Genomic DNA, 21,890 nt, shown 5'->3' on the forward strand with positions numbered 1-21,890 from the left:
CCGGCTAATTTTTTGTATTTTTAGTAGAGATGGGGTTTCACCGTGTTAGCCAGGATGCTCTCAATCTCCTGACCTCTTGATCCACCCGCCTTGGCCTCCCAAAGTGCTGGGATTACAGGTGTGAGCCACCACGCCCGGCCAATTTTTGCATTTTCTTTTAAGAGACAGGGTTTTTCCATGTTGCCCAGGCTGGTCTTGAACTCCTAGACTCAAGTAATCCACCTGCCTTGGCCTCCCGAAATGCTGGGATTTCAAGCATGAGCCACTACCCCGGCCGAAAAAATAATTTCTCAATACTAAACCCATTTCAGAAACTGCCCACCTTAGCAAGTGCCACACAGTAGGCACAGGTGACTGTCTACAGCTCTGGGCAGAGCCACTGGCCCTGAGACCTGCTAAACAGATGGGGTGGAAGGTGCTCACCCACTCGGATGTCCAGAGGCCATCCTTCCTTCTCGGCCACCTTGCCCACTTCTGCCACAGGGTGAGCCAGGTCAGGGGTGAAGGGCCCATTGATGTGTGGCTTCAGCTGAAGAAACAGACATGCAAGGAAAAGAAAGAGAGGAGGGAAGAAACCTTGCAGCGGAGCCAGCCTCCTTCACTGCCCACCACGTCCCCACAGAGAGGCCAACGACTTTCTCTTGACTGAAACCTCATCACAGGGAAGACCTGAGCAGTTGGCTCTGCACACACCCGTTCCTGGGCTCCCTCCAGCCCTGCAAGCCTGGGCTCAGCTCTGCTCTGCAGATGAAGGACCTGAAGCTCAGAAGTGACATGCTGTGCTCGAGGTCACACAGCTAGGAGACAGCAGAGGAATGGAATGAATCAAGGCTGTCGTCTTCCTAAGTTCATTATCTCCCATTCAATGTTGCTTTTTGAATCTTTTTTTTTTTGAGACAGTGTCGCTCTGTCACCCAGGCTGGAGTGCAGTTGTGCAATCTCAGCAGACTGCAACCTCTGTGTCCCGAGTTCAAGCGATTCTCCTGCCTCAGCCTCCTGAATAGCTGGGATTACAGGCACATGGCACTACGCCCAGCTAATTTTTGTATTGTTTTTTTTAGTAGAGACAGGGTTTCACCATGTTGGACAGGTTGTTCTGGAACTGCTGACCTCAACTGATCCACACGCCTTGGCCTCCCAAAGTGCTGGGATGACAGGTGTCAACCACCGCCTGGCCCTCAGTATTCAGGCAGGACCCGCCCTGCTCCTCCCTACTCTAAGAAACTTCTTAAACCCAATTGTCTCCTCACCTCACTGAGGTTAACTTCAATTAGTTGGTCATAATGGCAGCCAGGGTCAGGCACCAGGTGATCCTTGAATTCATCAGCTAGATTGGCAATGTCTGAAATCAACAAGGGACGGGGATGGAGCACGTGAAACAGAAACTGTTCTTGAGAGTTCACTCACCACCCACCGCAACACCTGCCAAACACCAGGCCCGGGGCACTGACTAGGCCAATGAAGAAACCAAGGCTGCTGTCCCTGCCCTTACAGAGCTCACACCCTAGTGCAGGAGCTGTCAGGGACACGGAGACACAGAGGAGGAGCACCAGCGAAGGTTCAGAGCCGGGGAGGGTGTCCTAGAAGTGAAGAGCTGGGTTTTGAAGCAGCAGTCACTCATTAAGGAAAGGGAAGGACCTTCCAAGGATTCCACGTGCTTATGGCTCTCCCCATGGGCCCTGGTCTCTGGCTCCTCGTTCACTACCCCCACGCACCACCCTTCACAGGTGCTAGTGCCCTCTGAGCTCTAAAGAAGCCAAGCTAGAGCCTCAGGAAATTGTCAGGGGAGGCTGGGAAGGTGGTTCTCCTTCCAGATGTTCCCGTTAGGTCAGGAATTATCAACAGAAGTGATCCCTGTCATTTCCGGAGCTTCCTGTAGTGGACAGCAGGGACCAGCCCGAGAAGGGCGGGCATTCAGCCACCTTCCAGGGAAAATGAAATTCCCATCCTGAGATGGGGCTATCTTGAACTCAGACACCAGGCCCTTTGAGAAGCTGGAGAGAGCTCCAGACACTCAGAAACATATCGCACCTTTTCAGGGCTTTCTCAGAGCCTCAAGACGCCTGTCTGGAGACACTGGGTTAAGGGCCCCTGCCCTACAGGGAAAGGCATAGCTCTGTCTTGGGGAGGAGCAGGCATGTGACTGTCCCACCCACACGGGCCTGCCCCCGCCAGCTCACCTGCTCGGCCGGTCTTGCTCAGGTACTTCTTCATCCGCTGGTTGTAAGGGAACACGGAAGTGGTGGCCCCAATTTCTGCGCCCATGTTGCAGATTGTCGCCATGCCTGTGGAGCAAAAGAGCTCTGGGCATTGGCTGGTGGTCAGGCCATGGTCCCATGCACCTGCTACGCGGCCACCCGCATCTTCACACCAGGGAGCTGCACCGCTTCTCCCGCTGAGAGAGATGTGGTGATAGCGGGCCGACTCATTCCTTGAGGCCCTGGGCAAAAACCTGGGCCAGTGAGGGGGGAGGCCATGGGGACCAGAGCTCAGGGCCCCAGCTCAGGGTGGCTGCTGGGTAGAGTGAAGATTCAGCCCCCACACACTGAGCTGCAAGTTTGGAGCCTGTCGCTCAAGAGACCAAACAGACACCACGTACTGAAGGCTGACCTGGCCAGACACTGCCCAGTTGCCATTCTTTTTGGCAAGGGAGGAACTGGCTCAGAGAGATTCAAGGTCATGCCATAAAGCACATGAAGATGCTGGCATTCGGGTCTCCGTCTGTCTGCCTGGTGGCCCTCCCTCCTTCAGCCATACCATGGTGGAGACATTTTTCTGTGTCTCAAGTTTTCCAGCGATGGAGGCCGAGGTGGGAGGATCACCTGAGGTCAGGAGTTTGAGACCAGCCTGGTCAACACGGTGAAACCCCATCTCTACTTAAAAAAAAAAAAAAAAGAAAATACAGGCTGGGCGAGGTGGCTCACATCTGTAATCCCAGCACTTTGGGAGGCCAAGGTGGGCAGATCATGAGGTCAAGAGATCGAGACCATCCTAGCCAACATGGTAAAACCCCATTTCTACTAAAAATACAAAAATCAGCAGGGTGTGGCAGCATGCACCTGTAGTCCCAGCTACTTGGGAGGCTGAGGCAGGAGAATCACTTGAACCTGGGAGGCGGAGGCTGCAGTGAGCCGAGATCGCGCCACTGCACTCCAGCCTGGCGACACAGCAAGACTCCAGCTCAAAACAAAACAAAACAAAAAAATACAAAAAAAATTAGCTGGGCATCATGGTACACACCTGTAATCCCAGCTACTCAGGAGGCTGAGACCAGAGAATCGCTTGAACCCAGGAGGTGGAGACTGCAGTGAGCCGAGATTGTACCACTGCATTCCAGCCTGGGCGACAGAGTGAGACTCTGTCCCAAAAAACAAAAACAAAACTGAAATGATACACACTGTCTGGACCACAAAGCGTCACAGAACTGGTGGGGCTCACAGGCACCCCAGCTGCTACCAGGCCCCCTGCCTCAGGAGCCACTAGGACGGAGGAAGGGGCCTATTACCAACTTCCCAGCTGAGCGGTCCCGTGGCGGGAGTGAGCCCATCGCTGCAGGGAAGCAGAGTTCCGCAGGGCTGCCAGGGAGCCCAGGCAGGCAGCTGGGACGTCTGCACGGTTGCAAGTCTCCCTGGATTTCTGAGGGCCAGGCATCGAGGCCAGGTCACCAGCAGTGACAGGCAGGGAGCAGCCGGCTCCCACCTGGTCTTGGAGGCTGACAGGCACCAATCTCTAATCCAAGGGAAGTGTGTGAGGCTCGAACTTCAGTCAAGGGAGAATGTGGGCCTGCGGCTGCTTCATGAATGAAGCCCTCGCTCTGCCCATTCCCACCACTGCCTCTGTCCTCTCTGGATTGTCTAGATCACCCAAGGTGGCCTAGTGCTATGGCCTGGGCCCAGTCGCAGAAGCTGACTTGGTTCCTGTGTGTAGCCACAGGAAGTCACTGGCAGCCTTGACGGGGGTCTCAGTCTCTTCATCTGTTTAATAAGGGTGTGGACTAGACAATCTCTAATGCTGTCTCCAATTTTCCTTCTACCTCTGTCTATCCCAGGTCCCCAAACGAAGAGACAGATTCTCAAGGGAAGGCCATTCATTGCTTCTACTCCCAACTGGAGACCCATGAGGCCCAGCACAGGGTAGGGGCCACACCGCCTGGCCGCCTTCCTCACCAGTGCAGGAGATGGAGTCTACACCAGGCCCGTGGTATTCCACGATGGCACCTGTGCCACCTTTCACCGTGAGGATGCCTGCCACCTTCAGGATCACATCTTTGGGTGAGGTCCAACCAGAGAGGGAGCCTGTCAGCTTCACGCCAATCACCTGGACAGGATGGGGTGAGGCGGCTGTCAGAGGCCCTGTGTGCCTGTGCCAGCCACAAAGTCAGGATGGGCCTGCTGCCATTCCCATTGCTGCTTACTGGTCTCTGCCTCCCTCCCAGAAGATTCGAGTTTGACTTGTTCCCTTTTTCCTCCTGGGTCCCATCGTCTCCTGTTCATCCCCACCAACCACCGCCCCGAAGCCAGCCCAGAATGAGTCCCTCCCCACCCTCACCTTGGGACACTTCAGCTCCCAGGGGATCCCAGCCATGACATCCACAGCATCGGCACCCCCAACTCCAATGCAGATGCCCCCCAGGCCGCCACCATTGGGGGTGTGGGAGTCAGTGCCAATCAGAAGAACCCCAGGGTATGCATAGTTTTCCAGAATAATCTGAAAAATAATCCAAGATGTTAATATTTAGAAACCCTCAGCCAAGAATGGAGATGGGGCCCAAAAGGGGTCTACAAAACAGCTCCATTGACCCTGGGCCTCCCAACCACGGCCAGCCACTCTCCCAGGATAGAACTGGTGGAAGCAGCCCCGTTTAATCCAGACGGTCTCCAGGGTGGCCAAGAAGAGTCAGAGCCTTGGGAGACAGGCGGCCTGGGCTCTTGAGTAGCTCTGATAGTTCCTGCTATATGGCTTGGGCCTTTGAATGCTGCCCCATGCCTCAGTTTCCTCATTTGTAGCATAGTAACCAAACACCCACACCACCATGACCCCAGGATATGACAAGAACCAGAGAAACTGTCCTGTGATGGGCCCAGGCCTGGCCTCGTCCTGGGTGTGGAGAGTCCCCACCTGGCTTCTCATCGGGGTGAGCGATTCTTCCAGGAGCTGGCTCCAGCCCCACAAGATCCCTGAGGAAGAAGTCCTGGGGCCCCAGTGGGTACACAAAGCTATTAATTTTTCCTCAACTGAAAAGAATAGGTGATGCCTCGTCCACTTCAGCATCTGGAGGTGGCTCTGAGAACCCCTGTGACTTGCTCAAGGGACAACGCCACCCTGCCTCATCACCTGTCCCATTTCACAGTACTCCCTTCACTGAGGCGCTCCTCCCAGCTGGGGGGAGCACCTCCCCCAAAACATTTGATAAGAAAGGCAGCAGAGGTATAGGGTCAACACCCGAGTGTGGCCCAGGCACCCAGGCACCTCTGAGGCACCAGCGCCCTGAAGCTGCAGGACACTGCCGGACAAGCCCTGAGCCAGGCATCCTGCGCAGGGGTCTGAGGTCTGGCCCCACCACGTACTAGTTGTTGTGGGACCTTGGACAAGTCACTTCACCTCTCCGAGCTCAGCTTCCCTATCAAAAAATAGCTAACAATCGTGCTCACATCACTGCATCACTAATGACTGGATGAGATCCTGTCCATGAGGCACGGAATAGTGCCTGGGGGAGGTGACATTTTTATTTATTGTTTTGCAGCAAAAGCCTTCACCTGAGGTTCTGCCGCTCATCTGTCAGATGGAGTTAGTGCCCCACCCATGGATGTGGGGAAGAACACATGAGAGGTCTGAGAGGCTCTGTGAACTCTTAGGACCCACCAGTGCTCCCAGACATCTTACAGAAACCCCAGGGCCTCTGCCTCAGGCCAAGATCTGCCCAGCACACTCTAAGGTGCAAAGGGTCTTGTCTCTTGGGGATGCAGAGGAAAGGCCTGGCTGCGAAGAACTGCTGCTGCCATGCACAAGGATTTAAGACTAGTACATCCCTAAAGAGCCTCAAGGTTGTAAAAGCTGCATCCATGAAGGCTGGGCACACAGAATTCGGGGCGTCTATACCGTGTAGACACATGTGGTCCACATCTGGGGGAGAGGTCAGGCAGACATGAGGACTGCAGAAGGTGTCACAATGACGCTGGCCGTGACAGTGAGCTCCCCAGTCTGTGGCTGGGAAGAAGGACTAATGCCTAGAACTACACCTGGAAATTCAGCCATGCATCCACACAACACACATGTACATTAAGGACCTATTCTGTACTGACCTGGTCCCAAACCCAGAGCTAGAGAGGAATAAGTAAGCCACAGTCCCTGTCACCACAGAGCACAAGATCCAGTGCAGAAAGCACTTGGCACATTCTGGGAACATAATGTGAAGAGATCCCACAGAGGATCCCACTGAAAGCCACTGTGCCAGGCACGGGAAGGGCCGGGGAGGCTCCACAGAGGAACCAGAAAGCTGTGACGTGGAGGAAGGTCTGCGGGCCACGCAGGGCCAGAGCACTCCTCGGAGGGAAAGGGGTTCAGGTTTGGGTTGGACCTAGTGGACTGAGGCTGCTGATGACGTGACATCAAGGCGGGAAGAAAAGTAAAGCTGCAAAGTACTCCCATGGCCCCTGGGCATTTTCTTTTTAAAGAAACAAACACATGAGGCTGTATACTTAGCCAGCCGGTGGCAGGTGTGAGCTGCCATCACTCATGGCTCCAAACTTTGGCCCAGGAGCTGCCATAAAGGTCTGGGCGGCCGGGCGCGGTGGCTCAAGCCTGTAATCCCAGCACTTTGGGAGTCCGAGACGGGCGGATCACAAGGTCAGGAGATCGAGACCATCCTGACTAACACAGTGAAACCCCATCTCTACTAAAAAACACAAAAAACTAGCCGGGCGAGGTGGCGGGCACCTGTAGTCCCAGCTACTCGGGAGGCTGAGGCATGAGAATGGCGTAAACCCGGGAGGCGGAGCTTGCTGAGATCCCGCCACTGCACTCCAGCCTGGGCGACAGAGCGAGACTCCGTCTCAAAAAAAAAAAAAAAAAAGATCTGGGCATTTGTACTGAAGTAGAAAGGGAGACACCTGCATTGCAGCGCCCTTCCTAACAGAAAGCCAAGGCTGGGTCCGCCTGACTCCCTAACCCTGCTGCAGAGAGGGGCTTTCTAGTCCCCACAGGCCGCTGCAAATGGCCATTCCCAGGTAGCCCCTTCCTGGCAAGAGTGACGGTTGGGCAGGGCAGAGAAGTGATCCCCTGCTGGCTCTGGTTTCAGAGCAGGGCAGTGCTGGGGGCCCATGCGGGGTCAGATTACAGCCTGCTCAGCACACCCTGAGGAGGCCCGGACAGTAAGGTCTGCGATGAGGTGGGGGGAAGGGTCACTTTGCAAAGGTGCGAAGAGGCAGGTTTCATACATCCAGGGTGGATGTAAATGAACACAAACCAGGTCAGTGGTCTGTAACAGTGCCCTTGGAAGAAAGGGAAGCACCTGCCTCCCCAGGATATACATGTTCACACTTGTACTTGCAGAGATGAAACTGTCCACCAAAAGAAGACCCACCCTTAGGACACCTCAGCAGAGTCCCTGGCTGACATGGCCACATGACCTATGGTACCTCCACCCTACAGAACACCATGAGGGAGCCAAAAAGAATCCGAGGAGCGCTACGTGCAGAAGCAGAAAGAGCTCTGGGGATGAGGAAGGTGGCAGAGCAGCACAGTGGCATGGGGCACTAGCTCCAGGCCAGCCCTCCTGCCCACAGGTCCTGGCTCCACAGTTAGCCAGCTAGCTGTCCCTCTGTGCCTCAGCTGCCTCCTCTGTAGGGTGTGGATAGTAAAAGCACGTACCTCACAGGGCATGGTGAATATCTTTCTTTCAAGTGCTCAGCCTAGTACCTGACACACTGTATGGGTTCATCAAATGTCAGCGATGCATGCCACAAGGGGTGACACTTGTGAAAAAAAACAAAATAATACCATGTTCTGTATGAGAGTTTATGGGAATACAGATGCTTGAATACAAGCCCAGAAGACAATGTGGAAAGAAACATGTTGCACTTAACACGCTGGTTACCTGGGTGGTCAGGAGGGATTATTTTAACTTCTCACCCAGAAAATGAGAACGTATAATGACATAATGAAAATCAGTTTCAGAACAAAGGAGGAAGACCATAAGAACTGATGGAGATGTCATCCAGTTCCCCTCAGCCCCCCTGGGCCTCGAACCCCCTGCCCCCATAGGCCTGGAACATACTCTCTGGCTTGGGCTCTTGGGACAGCAGGCTGAGCCCAGCTTTACCTGGTGAATGATTCCAGATCCAGGCTTCCAGAAGCCCACGCCATATTTGGCACCTGCAGTTGCCAGGAAATTATAAACTTCCTGATTGATGTCCTATTGAGACAAATCAATAATCAGGTGTTAGCAACATGGTTTGTGTCCAGGTGACCCTCACCAAGCCCTCCCCACCCCACTAGCCTCCCTTCTGACTCTGAAATGCTGGCACTGGAGACAGGCCCTCTCTTAGAGACCTTCTAAAAATAATTTCAAAGAGCTTGGATGTTGGCCCAGTCTCCACTAGCAGTGCCAGAGAGAAAGACAGGGGAGCAGAGATGGAGCCCCAGTTCTGTGACACCTGGCCAGGGTGGTGGGTCTGGAACAAGTCCCTGCCCTGGTCTGGGTCGCAATTTCCTTATCTGGAGAAGGGACTGGTCTAAATAATTGCCAAGAGTCCCTGCGGCACTCAAGTCCCCAGCTGAGGCCAACAGTACAGAGGCAGGCCCTGGCCTAGGCACGGTGGCCGGGCATGGTGGCTCACGCCTGTAATCCCAACACTTTGGGAGGCTGAGGCAGGTAGATCACTTGAGGTCAGGAGTTCAAGACCAGCCTGGGCAACATGGCAAAACCCTCTCTCTACTAAAAATACAAAAATTAGCCGGGCGTGATAGCGCACACCTGTAATTCCAATTACTTGGGAGGCTGAGGCACGAGAATTGGTTGAACCTGGGAGACAAAGGGTGCAGTGAGCCAAGATCATGCCTAGGAGACAGCCACTCCAGCCTAGGAGACAGCGAGACTCTGTCTCAAAAAATAAAAATAAAAATAAAATAAATAGCCGGGCGCGGTGGCTCAAGCCTGTAATCTCAGCACTTTGGGAGGCCGAGACGGGCGGATCACGAGGTCAGGAGATCGAGACCATCCTGGCTAATATGGTGAAACCCCGTCTCTACTAAAAATAAAAAAAACTAGCCGGGCGAGGTGGCGGGCGCCTGTAGTCCCAGCTACTCGGGAGGCTGAGGCAGGAGAATGGCGTAAACCCGGGAGGCGGAGCTTGCAGTGAGCTGAGATCCGGCCACTGCACTCCAGCCTGGGCGACAGAGCGAGACTCCGTCTCAATAAAAAAAAATAAATAAATAAATAAAATAAAATAAATAAAAATTAGCCGTGCACCTGTGGTCCCAGCTACCTGGGGGCTGAGGCAGGAGGATCACTTGAGCCCAGGAGTTCAAGGCTGCAATGAGCCGAGATTGCACCACTATACTCCCGCCTGAGTGACAGGGCAAAACCTTGTCTCAAAAAAACAAAACAGGCCAGGCGCGGTGGTTCATGCCTGTAATCCCAGCACTCTGGGAAGCCGAGGCAGGCGGATCACGAGGTCAGGAAATCGAGACCATCCTGGCTAACACAGTGAAACCCCGTCTCTACTAAAAAATACAAAAAATTGCCGGGCGCGGTGGCTCAAGCCTGTAATCCCAGCACTTTGGGAGGCCGAGACGGGTGGATCACGAGGTCAGGAGATCGAGACCATCCTGGCTAACCCAGTGAAACCCCGTCTCTACTAAAAAATACAAAAAACTAGCCGGGCGAGGTGGCGGGCGCCTGTGGTCCCAGCTACTCGGGAGGCTGAGGCAGGAGAATGGCGTAAACCCGGGAGGCGGAGCTTGCAGTGAGCTGAGATCCGGCCACTGCACTCCAGCCTGGGCGACAGAGCAAGACTCCGTCTCAAAAAAAAAAAACAAAAAAAAAAAAACAAAAAATTAGCTGGGCATAGTGGCGGGCGCCTGTAGTCCCAGCTACTCAGGAGGCTGAGGCAGCAGAATAATGTCAACCCAGGAGGCGGAGCTTGCAGTGAGCCGAGATCTCGCCACTGCACTCCAGCCTGGGACGACAGAGTGAGACTCCGTCTCACAAACAAAACAAAACAAAACAAAACCCTCCAAGGCTTTTTTTGAAATAACTTGCTGGAGATCCCAGACTTAGGCAACACCTGAGCGAGCCCCCTGGACTGGGGTCTGGCTGTCAGAAGTGCTGAATTCTTGCTAATGTGTTTGATGGGCCCAAATGGAAGGCTGTCGAATGGACCACTGTTCTGAAAAGGAGGTTTCAGCAAAAGGAAATGATGACACGGGCTGTAGCCATCTTGCCTGTAATCCGAAGGAAGCTTCCTTGGGGGACAGGGAAGGGCCCACTGCACGGTAGATGTGAGGCCAGGATTTATCTGGAAGACATGGGAGGTCCCTGGACAAGTGAGACTGACCCCAGTGACAAAAGGGTGGGACTCTAGTGGACTCTACTGAGCCTCAAAGGAGGAACTAGGAAATGGGACCTGCCAGCCTCTGGCATGGGAGAGCCAGGCTTCTGAGAAGGGACCCCAGCCAGCGCCCTCAGACCCTTGATAAGATACACTCAAACCACACACCCCTTCCCTGAAACTCCAGACCAGTGTGCGTCCTCTGAAGGCCCACTGGGCTCCCCCAGATAAGAGAATGGCAAAGAACGTGGGTTTCCAGAGCAGTCTCTTTCCAATTAATAATTAATACACTGGCTTTTTCATTTACAAATCAGTCACTTATGAAATTGGTATCCAGGACAGGAGGCTGTGGTTGTGTCTGGGCACATGTGCCTATACGTCTGTGTTGAGTGTGAGGAAGTGGTGTGGGAGGACCCCAGACTGGTGCCAGAGTCTCGGCCTGGACTCAGCCTGGATCCCTCTCTGGTTCTGTTACCTTAAACAGGTCACTGCCTCTCTGAGCCCTAGCCAGAGGGACACTTTACAAATACATGCAAAGATGACCATATTCTAGGCCAGGCGTGGTGGCTCACACCTGTAATCCCAGCACTTTGGTAGGCCGAGGTGGGTGGATCACCTGAGGTCAGGAGTTTGAAACCAGCCTGGCCAACATGGTGAAACCCTGTCTCTACTAAAAATATGAAAATTAGCTGGGTATGGTGGTGGGTGCCTGTAATCCCAGCTACTCGGGAAGCTAAGGCATGAGAATCGCTTGAACCCAGGAGGCAGAGGTTATAGTGAGCTGAGACTGCAGTGAGCCGAGATTGCGTCACTGCACTCCAACCTGGGGGTAGAGCAAGACTCTGTCTCAAAAAAAAGAGACCATAATCTTTCCCTGCTTAAACCATTCTAGGACTCTGAGGATGGTGACCACAGCCCTTCCCAGAGCCCTCAAGTCCCTGGCTGCCCCTCCCCACCTCACACTACCCGCTCTTCCAAATGCAGAAAGCTCCTGCACTACAGTCCCCCTCTTACTGCCACAAAAGCATCAAGTTCCTTCCTGCCCCAGGGCCTTTGCAAATGCTGTTCTTTCTAGCATGTTCTTGCTCCAGTCAATGCAACTCATATGTTCAGTCCTCAGGTTATCTGTCACATCCTCAAAGAAGCTCTCTCTTTCCCCCAACATCTAAATTAGACCTTTTTACACTGACCAAGTATTGCACTTTCCCTTCCTAACACATATCCAGATGTGCAGTTACCTACCTCGGCCACTGTTTAGCATCCACCCCTCCAAGCAGATCCCTGAAGGCAGGGCCCCTGCCTGACTTGAACACACTGAACCTCAGTACCTAGCCCAGTGCCTGGCACATGAAGAATGTTCAATTTGTTGAATGCATGAGGGAATGAGCTCTGAATCCTATGACCGTGAATCTCATCTCCAGAAGGTTGACTCTGAGCCCATAAAGCAAGCAGAGGGCCAGCCCCTGAAGGCAGTGGCCCTGCTATGGGCAGCTGTCCCCAGGGCTGAAGAGGACCCACGTTCCTGGCCATGTGCAGCTCCCGGCACTGTGGGAGCTCCTGTAACATTACCCCCACCAGTGTCGCTGCTAATGTGGAAACCGCCAGCCGGCAGGCAGGACTGTCCTTTCAACTGAGTGGAAAGAGCCACTGTGGAGCCAGGATACATACCAGGGAGCCAGGGGAGAAGAGAGGGCCTGAGTGAGAGCGCCGCCCTGAGTGTTTCCCATGGGTCTGGGAGGCTTTGAGCCATGGTGACCCCGGGAGCCAGAGCACTTTCAATCGCATGCCCACAGGCCGCAGCTCTGCCAGCATTCAGCTCCTGCCAACGCCCCTCCCCGTGAGGGGTTCACTCCCACTGCAGGGGCTGGAGAGTGCAGAGGCCCAGAGCCAGGAGAGAGTGGCCTGCTGTTGCCAAGAGTAGGCTGCCACAAAGAGTAGACTCCCACAAGCTGAGCCTGAGAGAAGGAGCAGGAACTCGATTTCCTAGAAGGGTGGGGAAAAGCCTTCGGCGTGGCATACAGCCACCCCCACGTAGTTAAGCGAAACGCACAGAAGAATGGTCCCCAAAGGAGGTTCCTCAGTGAGAGAGCACCAGAGTGGGAGCCAAGATCAGCGCTGAGCCCTAATCGTGCCCTCATGTAGTTACAGAACTCAAGTATGGTACCACTGCCGCCTCCAATGTACAAATAGTGACCCTAGCAGGCCTACTTCCCGGACAGGGTCCTCGGAGGGTCAGAGGAGAGCGGGAGTGGGTGCAGATGGGATGCTGGCAAACTGTGCTAAGATGCGCCCCACACGGCTCAGGCAGACAGGGCCCCTTCCAGAGCACCTGGCAGGATTCAATCATCTTCCAACAGGACAGAAAAAGGACCTGTAGTGTGGGAAAGTCCAGGATGATTTTTACTTTCTTTGGGCTTCCTCTGTATTTTTTTTTTTTTTGAGACGGAGTCTCGCTCTGTCGCCCGGACTGGAGTGCAGTGGCCGGATCTCAGCTCACTGCAAGCTCCGCCTCCCGGGTTTACGCCATTCTCCTGCCTCAGCCTCCAGAGTAGCTGGGACTACAGGCGCCCGCCACCTCGCCCGGCTAGGTTTTTTGTATCTTTTAGTAGAGACGGGGTTTCACCGTGTGAGCCAGGATGGTCTCGATCTCCTGACCTTGTGATCCGCCCGTCTCGGCCTCCCAAAGTGCTGGGATTACAGGCTTGAGCCACCGCGCCCAGCCTCCTCTGTATTTTTTAACATAATGAGCAAGTGGTAGTTTTAGAAAGAGTAAAAAGTAAACTCAAGTTTTAAAAGCAGACCAATCCAAAGAACTGTGAGAATGTGCAGGCAATGCCCTGGTTTGCTCCAGCGTGAGGGTGAGGCCTCTTGCCCAGTCTTGCCCACTTGCCTGCCCCCAAGGCCACCTTCCACTCACCTTGGCCCGGCGCAGGTCTTTCTCGCCCCCGAGCTGGGCCTCAATCAGATGGTCACAGTGGATGGTGGATGGCACGGCCACCTTGGGCAGTCCACTGCTGATGAACTGCAGCATGGCCATCTGGGCCGTCGCATCCTGCATGGCCACACGGTCCGGCCGCAGCCGCAGGTACGACTTGCCCCGCTCGATTTCCTGGCCGGCGGGGTCATCCAGGTGTCCATACACGATCTTCTCCGAGAGGGTCAGCGGCCGGTTCAACCTGGTGGGAGAAGAGCAAAAGGGTGACGTGGTGCCAGCTGCACGGCCTCCTCCCGCCCTGCCTCTCCCTCTCAGTCCACGTGGCAACCTCAACAGTGGCCAGGGTCAGGGAGCCTGAACTCAGGACCTCACGTTCCACTTGGGTGGGGACTGCTGGGTCCTGCTTAGTGCGCCACCTCCTCACCTCCTGCAGCACCTGGCACTTGTTAGGTGCTCCACAATTACTTGATGAGTAAGTGAAGGACATCACAGGAGGGCAGCGCTGGTTCTTTTCAAAGGATCCTGGCTTTCCCAGCATAGTAACTGCTATTATCTACTAAGTCCCCATAACATGCATATCTCATCATTCTTGCCATTTAACAAACCAAGAAGAAATAGGCTCAGCAGAGTGACCAAGTTCACAGATATATTTCGCTACTTCCCTCTGTGCCCTCAGCCCCACTAAGGCGCAGGGAATCAGGACCAGCATCCCCTTTACCTGTCCCCCCTGTCCACCATCCCCAACCCTCCACACCTCAGGCCTGGGATGCCTGGCTACCCAACTATGACACTAAAGCTTTGCCCATTAGCTCTGGACATAGACAGGAGTAATCTGTCAGTTTTCAAGAACAGAGACCCGGTCACTGCCACCAGCCTCTCATTGCTCCTCCTCTTCCTAGACCCCATTTCCCCGGAGACTCTACCCGCCCCCTCCTCTTCAGAGCCCAAATGGCAATCCAAACCTGCCCTGGGGTCCAGTCCTGTCAGGACTCAACCGTCTTCTCCCACCAAGCCTCCCACCCATCTAGACTGAGCTCTGTGCGGGTCCACTCTCCCTACCAGGCTCAACGTTCCCGCTGACTCCTGGCTGCACCCACACAACAAATCAGCCACCCTGCCTGCCACAACAGCCCCTGTCGGACCTCACGCTCTGGCCCCCCCGAATTCTCAAAGCCTAGGCCAAGCTTGAGACTTCCTTCCTAGGGAGGAGCAGAGTTTGACCCACACCCAACAGTCTCTGTCCTATTGCTTGAGGCCCAGAAAAAAGTTTCAGACTGGGAGTCAGAAACTCTGAGTTTAACGCTGACCTGGGGCCTGGTGTGGTGGCTCACGCCTGTAATCTGAGCACTTTGGGAGACCAAAGCAGGAGGATCGCTTGAGGCCAGTTCAAGATCAGCCTGGGCAACAGAGTGATACCTCATCTCTATAAAAAATAGAATGAGGCTGGGCGCGGTGGCTCAAGCCTGTAATCCCAGCACTTTGGGAGGCCGAGGTGGGTGGATCACGAGGTCAGGAGATGGAGACCAGCCTGGCTAACACAGTAAAACCCCGTCTCTACTAAAAATACAAAAAAATAGCCAGGTGTGGTGGCAGGTGCCTGTAGTCCCAGCTACTTGGGAGGCTGAGGCAGGAGAATGGTGTGAACCCGGGAGGCGGAGCTTGCAGTGAGCTGAGATCATGCCACTGCACTCCAGCCTGGGCGACAGAGCAAGACTCTGTCTCAAAAAAAAAAAGAGCCAGGGAGGGTGATGCGTGCCTGTACTCCTAGCTACGCAGGAGGCTGAGGCAGGAGGATCACGTAAGCCCAGGAGATCAAGGCAGCAGTGAGCCATGATCACACCACTGCACTCCAGCTTGAGCAACAGAGCGAGATGCTGTCTCTTAATAAAAACAAACAAAAAAGCTCAAACCTGACCTATTACTGAAGCCGCTATTTAACAAGATAAGCAACTGCTGTCATCCGTGAGCTCAGCCAGCCCATCTCTAAAGTCCAGGGCTTGCGCTGGGATGAGATAACAGCTTGCACTTCCATAGCGCTTCATTTTTAAACCACTTGATTGAGGTATAATTGGCATATAATAAACTGCATATTTAAGGTACACAATTTGCTAAGTTTTGACACTGTACACACCTGTAAAAACCAGCACCACAATCAAGATACGGACCATATCCATCTCTCCTTCAAGTTTCCCCAACCCTTGGTAACTCCCTCCCACCCCTTTGCCACCACTGATGGGCTTTCTGTCACTAGAGACCGTTATCGTAGAATTTACTCTCAGCTCAGCATTATCCTAAGCATTTTCATGTATACAACTCATTTTATCCTCACAGCCCAGATGAGGAAGCTGCAGCACAGACAGACAGAGTAGCTTTGCTCCAGACCGCGAAGTCAGCGAGGGGCACATCTGGACCACGAGGAGGCAGCAGTGTGGCCCTACAGCTGTGTTCCTGACACTAATCTACATGGTCTCTCCACACCTGGAACCTGGAACCGGGCCGGCACATGGTGAAATGTTCCATTTTCATTACTATTATTATTTTGAGACAAGGTCTTGCTCTGTCACCCAGGCTGGAGTGTAGTGGCACAATTGTAGCTCACTGCAGCCTAAACCTTTCAGGCTCAAGCGATCCTCCCACCTCAGCCTCTGAGTAACTGGGATTACAGGCACGTACCACCACACTGGCTAATTTTATTTATTTATTTATTTTGTTTTAGTAGAAATGGGTTCTCATTATATTGACCAGGCTGGTCTTGAACTCCTGGGCTCAAGTGATCTTCCTGAAGAGCTGGAATTACAGGTGTGAGCCGCCTCGTCCTTTCTCATTTATTGTTATTGTTATCATCAATATGCATGCTGAGAAGGCAGAGAAACTTCCTTCTGCAAGCGAGGTTCCAGTCCCTCACCCCCAAGTTTACCCAACCTCTTCAAAGTAAGAGTTTCCAGCTGGGTGTGGTGGTTCACGACCAGCATCGTAGCACTTTGGGAGGCTGAGGCGGATGGATCACTTGAATCCAGGAGTTTGAGACTAGCCTGGGCAACATGGCAAAACTCCACCTCTACAAAAAATATAAAAAGAAGCCAGGCATGGTGGCACGTGCCTATAGTCCCAGATACTTCGAAGGCTGAGGTGGGTGAATGGATTGACCCCAGAAGGTCAAGGCTGCAGTGAGCCATATCGAACCACTGCACTCCAGCCTGGGTAACAGAGCAAGACCCTACCTCAAAAAAAAAAAAAAAAAAATCCCTAAGGTGCTGGATCTGCTGGCAACAGTACACCGACTGGTGATTCTGAGCATCTCTATGAATAAAAATAGCACTAGCCTGAGGTACGGCCTGAGCCGATTGCGGCAGCACCGCCAAAACTGGTGTACAGGCAATGACTCACTGCAGGCAGCACAGCCCCTCCTTCTGGGCCCCGAGGGAGACAACAAAGAGCACATGGGCTTAAAAACCCAAGACCTTGGAAGCAAATGATTGAAGCTATATAAAAAAGCTCAATGATGCTGAAGTTTTAGGATGGGTTCATCACTGAATGTCCCTGAGGATTAACTAAGGATGACAAAATGGGTCTTCATGTCCATCTGTCCCTCTGCTCTCCAGATGAACAGATCCAGTTCTCAAGAACACACTTAGAATCCTTCTGTCAGCGACACAAGGTGGAAGAAGAGTCCCCCAGCAAGTCCCCTGGCCTTCTAAAAAATTCTTAGAATTTGTTTTTTCTATTTTTATTTTTTGAGCCAGAGTCTCTTCCTCTGTCACCAGAGACACCACTCTGGCTGGAGTGCTGTGGCGTGGTCTCAGTTCACTGCAACATCCACCTCCTGGGTTCAAGTGATTCTCCTGCCTCAGCCTGCCGAGTAGCTGGGATTACAGGCGCTCGCCACCATGCCCGACTAATTTTTTTGTATTTTTAGTAGACACGGGGTTTCACCATGTTGGCAAGGCTGGTCTCAAACTCCTGGCCTCAAATGATCCACCTGCCTCAGCTTCCCCAAAGTGCTGGGATTACAGGCGTGGGCCACCGCACCCGGCTAGAATATAATTCTTTTTAGCATAGCCTCACCTCTGCCCTCTTTCTCTGTGTCAGGGTTTCGCAGCCAGGGCACCGTGAAGCTGTCTGGGCCGGAGGATTCTTTTGTCATGGGGCTGCCCTGTGTGCTGCAGGATGCTTGGTAGTATTCCTGGTTACCCATTGGGTAACAGTAAGCCCCAACCCCAGCCAAGTTATGATAACCAAAAACATCTCTAGACATCACCAAATGGGCCCTAGGGGACAAAACTGACCACCCTCGACCTTGTTGAGACCTGCTCTATGGCAACAATGAAAACAGAGAACAGGCCGGGCGTGGTGGCTCACACCTGTCATCCCAGCACTTTGGGAGGCTGAGGCAGGTGGATCACAAGGTCAGGAGATTGAAACCATCCTGGCGAACATGGTGAAACCCCGTTTCTACTAAAAATACAAAAATTAGCCGGACATGGTGGCAGGGGCCTGCAATCCCAGCTACTCGGGAGGCTGAAGCAGGAGAATCACTTGAACCCGGGAGGCAGAGGTTGCACTGAGCCGAGATCACACCACTGCAGTCCAGCCTGGGCAATACAGCAAGACTTCGTTTCAAACAAACAAAAAAAAGAAAACAGAACAATCCTCGTCTGTACTAATCTGGAAAATGTTAAAAGTTATTGGACTTAAAAAAAAAAAGAAACGAAAATGAAAAAAAAAGTTATTGGACTTTTCTGATTAAGCAAGGTTGGAAAAAAAATAAGCAAAGGAAAAACATTGTTGTAGTTGTCAATTTTAATGATAAAATTAAAACCTAAAAAACTCCCAGTGCCTTAAAGAGTATTTTGTTGTTGTTATTAATTGTTTAATGCAAAAACTAAATGGTGAATAATATTCTTCTGTCAAGTTATCGCAAAGCGAACCTCTTGCTGGGCACAGTGGCTCAGGCCTGTAATCCCAACACTTTGGGAGGCCAAAGGCAGGAGGATCACTTGCGCCCAGGAGTTCAAGACCAGCTTGGGCAACCCCATCTTTTAAATTTTTTTTAAAAAATAAATTAAAAAAACAAAAAAGGGCCGGGCACGGTGGCTCACGCCTGTAATCCCAGCACTTTGGGAGGCCGAGGTGGACAAATCACGAGGTCAGGAGATCGAGACCATCTTGGCTAACACAGTGAAACCCCGTCTCTACTAAAAATGCAAAAAATTAGCCAGGCGTGGTGGCAGGTGCCTGTAGTCCTAGCTACTCCTTACTCGGGAGGCTGAGGCAGGAGAATGGCATGAACCCAGGAGACGGAGTTTGCAGTGAGCTGAGATCACGCGACTGCACTCCAGCCTGGGGGTGACAGAGTAAGACTCTGTCTCAAAACAACAAAAAAAATGCCAGGCGCAGTGGCTCACGCCTATAATCTCAGCACTTTGGGAGGCCGAGGCAGGTGGATCACTTGAAGTCAGGAGTTCAAGACCAGCCTGGTCAACATGGTGAAACCCCATCTTTACTAAAAATACAAAAATTAGCTGGGCATGGGGACGCACACCTGTAAGCCCAGCTACTCAGGAGGCTGAGGCAGGACAATCGCCTGAGTCCAGGAGGTGGAGGTTGCAGTGAGCCGAGATTATGCGACTGCACTCCAGTGTGGGCGACAGAGTGAGACTCAGTCTAAAACAAAAACAAACAAAAACAACAACAAAGCAAATCTCTATGACAGCTCTCCTTCACACCAGATGAAAGCAAGGTGGAAGTGTTTTACAGACTAAAGAAAAATCTATCACTTTTCCACTGAGCAGCGGACTGAAAGCTCCAAGAATAAATACAAGGTCCTATATTGACGGGGACCGTGGTTCTTCGTCCTGACTGCACTCTGGGACCTGCTGGGGAACCGGCCAGTACTTCTCACGTTTTGACGGGCGCACAAGTCCCCTGGTGATCCTGTCAAATGGCCGGTTCTGATTCAGTAGGTCTGAAGTGAGGTCTAAGATGCTGGAATTCTAACAAGCTCCTAGGTGATGCCAATGCTGCTGGCCCATAGACCACATTTTGAATAGCAATGCCTAGACTGCTTGAATCAGAATTGCTGGGAGTGGGGCTCAGGTGTCCATCATTTTTAAAGCTTCCTAGGTGATTCTAACATGGAGCCCAGAAGAAACCCACAAGAACAAGCCCTGGGAGGCACTGGAGTGAGACAGACACGGGCTTGAGTGTGGGGTCAGTCATTCAATACAGGTATGGCCTTAGGCTATTTCCCCAGTCTCACCTTCAATTTTGTTACCTGCAAAATGGTGGGGGGCAGAGATGGAGAGTAACAACCCACAGGGGTTGTTGAGAACAGAAATAATGTGTGTCAAGTACCTAGGCCAGACTGGACAACGAAGTGGGTTCTTCTGTCACAGCCATCCTTGACAAACAATGAATAGGTCTTTTACTATAATTAGATGATGCTGTGTTGGAGGCTGTTGGAGATCCAGATTAAGGAAGTCCCTACTCTTAACACTGAAGTGGGGATACCAGTAGATAGAAAGCAAAGTGGCATGAGAAAGGGAGTATGGGGTAGTGGTTAGAGCACCGGGGGATACAAAGACAAGACACCACCAGTCATGCACCATGTGGCTGTGGGCAGGTTCCTTCTCCAGCCGAGCCTCAGCTGCCCAATGGGTAAACTCAGATTTGTTCTCTCCCAGGATCACCACTGTTAGCATCAAAGAAGCCACCAGGCAGGCAAGGGCACAGCCCTGTCTGCAGTTGTTCAAGTTCCAATCCATCAAAGCAAACCTCTATGACAGCTCTCCTTCACGGCTGATGAAGAGCAAGGTGGGAGTGTGGCAGTGTGGGCTGGTGTGCATTACCAGCCCCGACTCCTCATCCTTTGTGGTACCTTATTCATCCTTTTGGTGGCAGCATCTAGCCCAGGACCTGGCACACAGGACTGCAGGGTAGAGCTGACTGCCATTTTACCAAGTGAGAAAAATGAGGCCCAGAAAAAAGACATGCTCAAGATCCCACCTTAGGCCAGGCACCATGGCTCACGCCTGTAATCCCAGCACTTTGGGAGGCCACAGTGAGAGAACAGTTTGAGCCCAGGAATTTGAGATCAGTGGCAATATGGCGATATCCCATCTTGACAAAAAAATAAAAAAACTAGGTGAGCATGGTGGCTCACACCTGTGGTCCCGGGTACTCAGGAGGCTGAGGTGGGAGGATCACTCAAAACCAGGAGGTTGAGGTTGCAGTGAGCTGTGATCATGCCACTACACTCCAGTGTGGGCAAGAGAGTGAGACCCTGTCTCAAAAAAAAAAAAAAAAAGTCCCAGCTGGATGCAGTGGCTCACACTTGTAATCCCACCACTTTGGGAAGCTGAGGCAGGTGGATCACCTGAGGTCAGGAGTTTGAGACCAGCCTGGCCAACATGATGAAACCCTATCTCTACAAAAGTACAAAAAATTAGTCAGGTATGGTGGTGCGTCCCTGTAGTCCCAGCTACTCAGGAGGCTGCGGCATGAAAATTGCTGGAACCTGGGAGGCAGAGGTTGCAGTGAGCCAAGATTGCACCACTATAAATAGCCTGGACCAGAGTGAGACTCTGTCTCAAAAAATAAAATAATATAACATAAAACATAAAATAATAAAATAAAATAAAATACACCAGGTGCAGTGGCTTACGTCTACAATCCCAGGACTTTGGGAGGCCGAGGCGGGCAGATTGCTTGAGCTCAGGAATTTGAGACCAGCCTGGGCAACATGGCAAAACCCCATCTCTACTAAAAATACAAAAATTAGCCGGGTGTGGTGGCAGGTGTCTATAATTGCAGCTACTCAGGAAGCTGAGGCACAAGAATCATTCCAACCTGGGAGGCAGAGGTTGCAGTAAGCCAAGATCGCACCACTGCACTCCAGTCTGGGCAACAGGGAGAGACTCTGCCTCAAAAAAATAAAAAAGGGGGGCCGGGCGCGGTGGCTCAAGCCTGTAATCCCAGCACTTTGGGAGGCCGAGACGGGCGGATCACGAGGTCAGGAGTTCGAGACCATCCTGGCTAACACGGTGAAACCCTGTCTCTACTAAAAAATACAAAAAACTAGCCAGGCGAGGTGGCGGGCGCCTGTAGTCCCAGCTACTCGGGAGGCTGAGGCAGGAGAATGGCCTAAACCCGGGAGGCGGAGCTTGCAGTGAGCTGAGATCCGGCCACTGCACTCCAGCCTGGCTGACAGAGCGAGACTCCGTCTCAAAAAAAATAAATAAATAAAAATAAAAAATGAGGCCGGGCGCGGTGGCTCAAGCCTGTAATCCTAGCACTTTGGGAGGCCGAGACGGGCGGATCACGAGGTCAGGAGATCGAGACCATCCTGACTAACACGGTGAAACCCCGTCTCTACTAAAAACTACAAAAAACTAGCCGGGCGAGGT

The 21,890-nt window shown here is 52.6% G+C and overlaps 1 protein-coding gene across 2 annotated transcripts in view; it reads right to left on the reverse strand.

Moving 5' to 3' along the window:
• ACO2 (aconitase 2) overlaps positions 1 to 21,890 on the reverse strand; it is a 68,368-nt gene that overhangs the window by 8,444 nt on the left and 38,034 nt on the right. For both annotated transcript variants that reach the window (XM_033233804.1, XM_033233805.1), the window contains 7 exons: positions 13,468 to 13,726; positions 8,321 to 8,413; positions 4,549 to 4,707; positions 4,167 to 4,317; positions 2,181 to 2,285; positions 1,251 to 1,342; positions 424 to 529 (listed from right to left, as the gene is read on the reverse strand). In XM_033233804.1, the coding sequence (XP_033089695.1) occupies positions 424 to 529; positions 1,251 to 1,342; positions 2,181 to 2,285; positions 4,167 to 4,317; positions 4,549 to 4,707; positions 8,321 to 8,413; positions 13,468 to 13,726 (965 nt within the window). The remainder of the gene's footprint in view (positions 1 to 423; positions 530 to 1,250; positions 1,343 to 2,180; positions 2,286 to 4,166; positions 4,318 to 4,548; positions 4,708 to 8,320; positions 8,414 to 13,467; positions 13,727 to 21,890) is intronic.

Source organism: Trachypithecus francoisi, unplaced genomic scaffold, assembly GCF_009764315.1.
Source record: "Trachypithecus francoisi isolate TF-2019V2 unplaced genomic scaffold, Tfra_2.0 Lachesis_group14, whole genome shotgun sequence".
In the NCBI taxonomy this organism is placed as follows: domain Eukaryota; kingdom Metazoa; phylum Chordata; class Mammalia; order Primates; family Cercopithecidae; genus Trachypithecus; species Trachypithecus francoisi.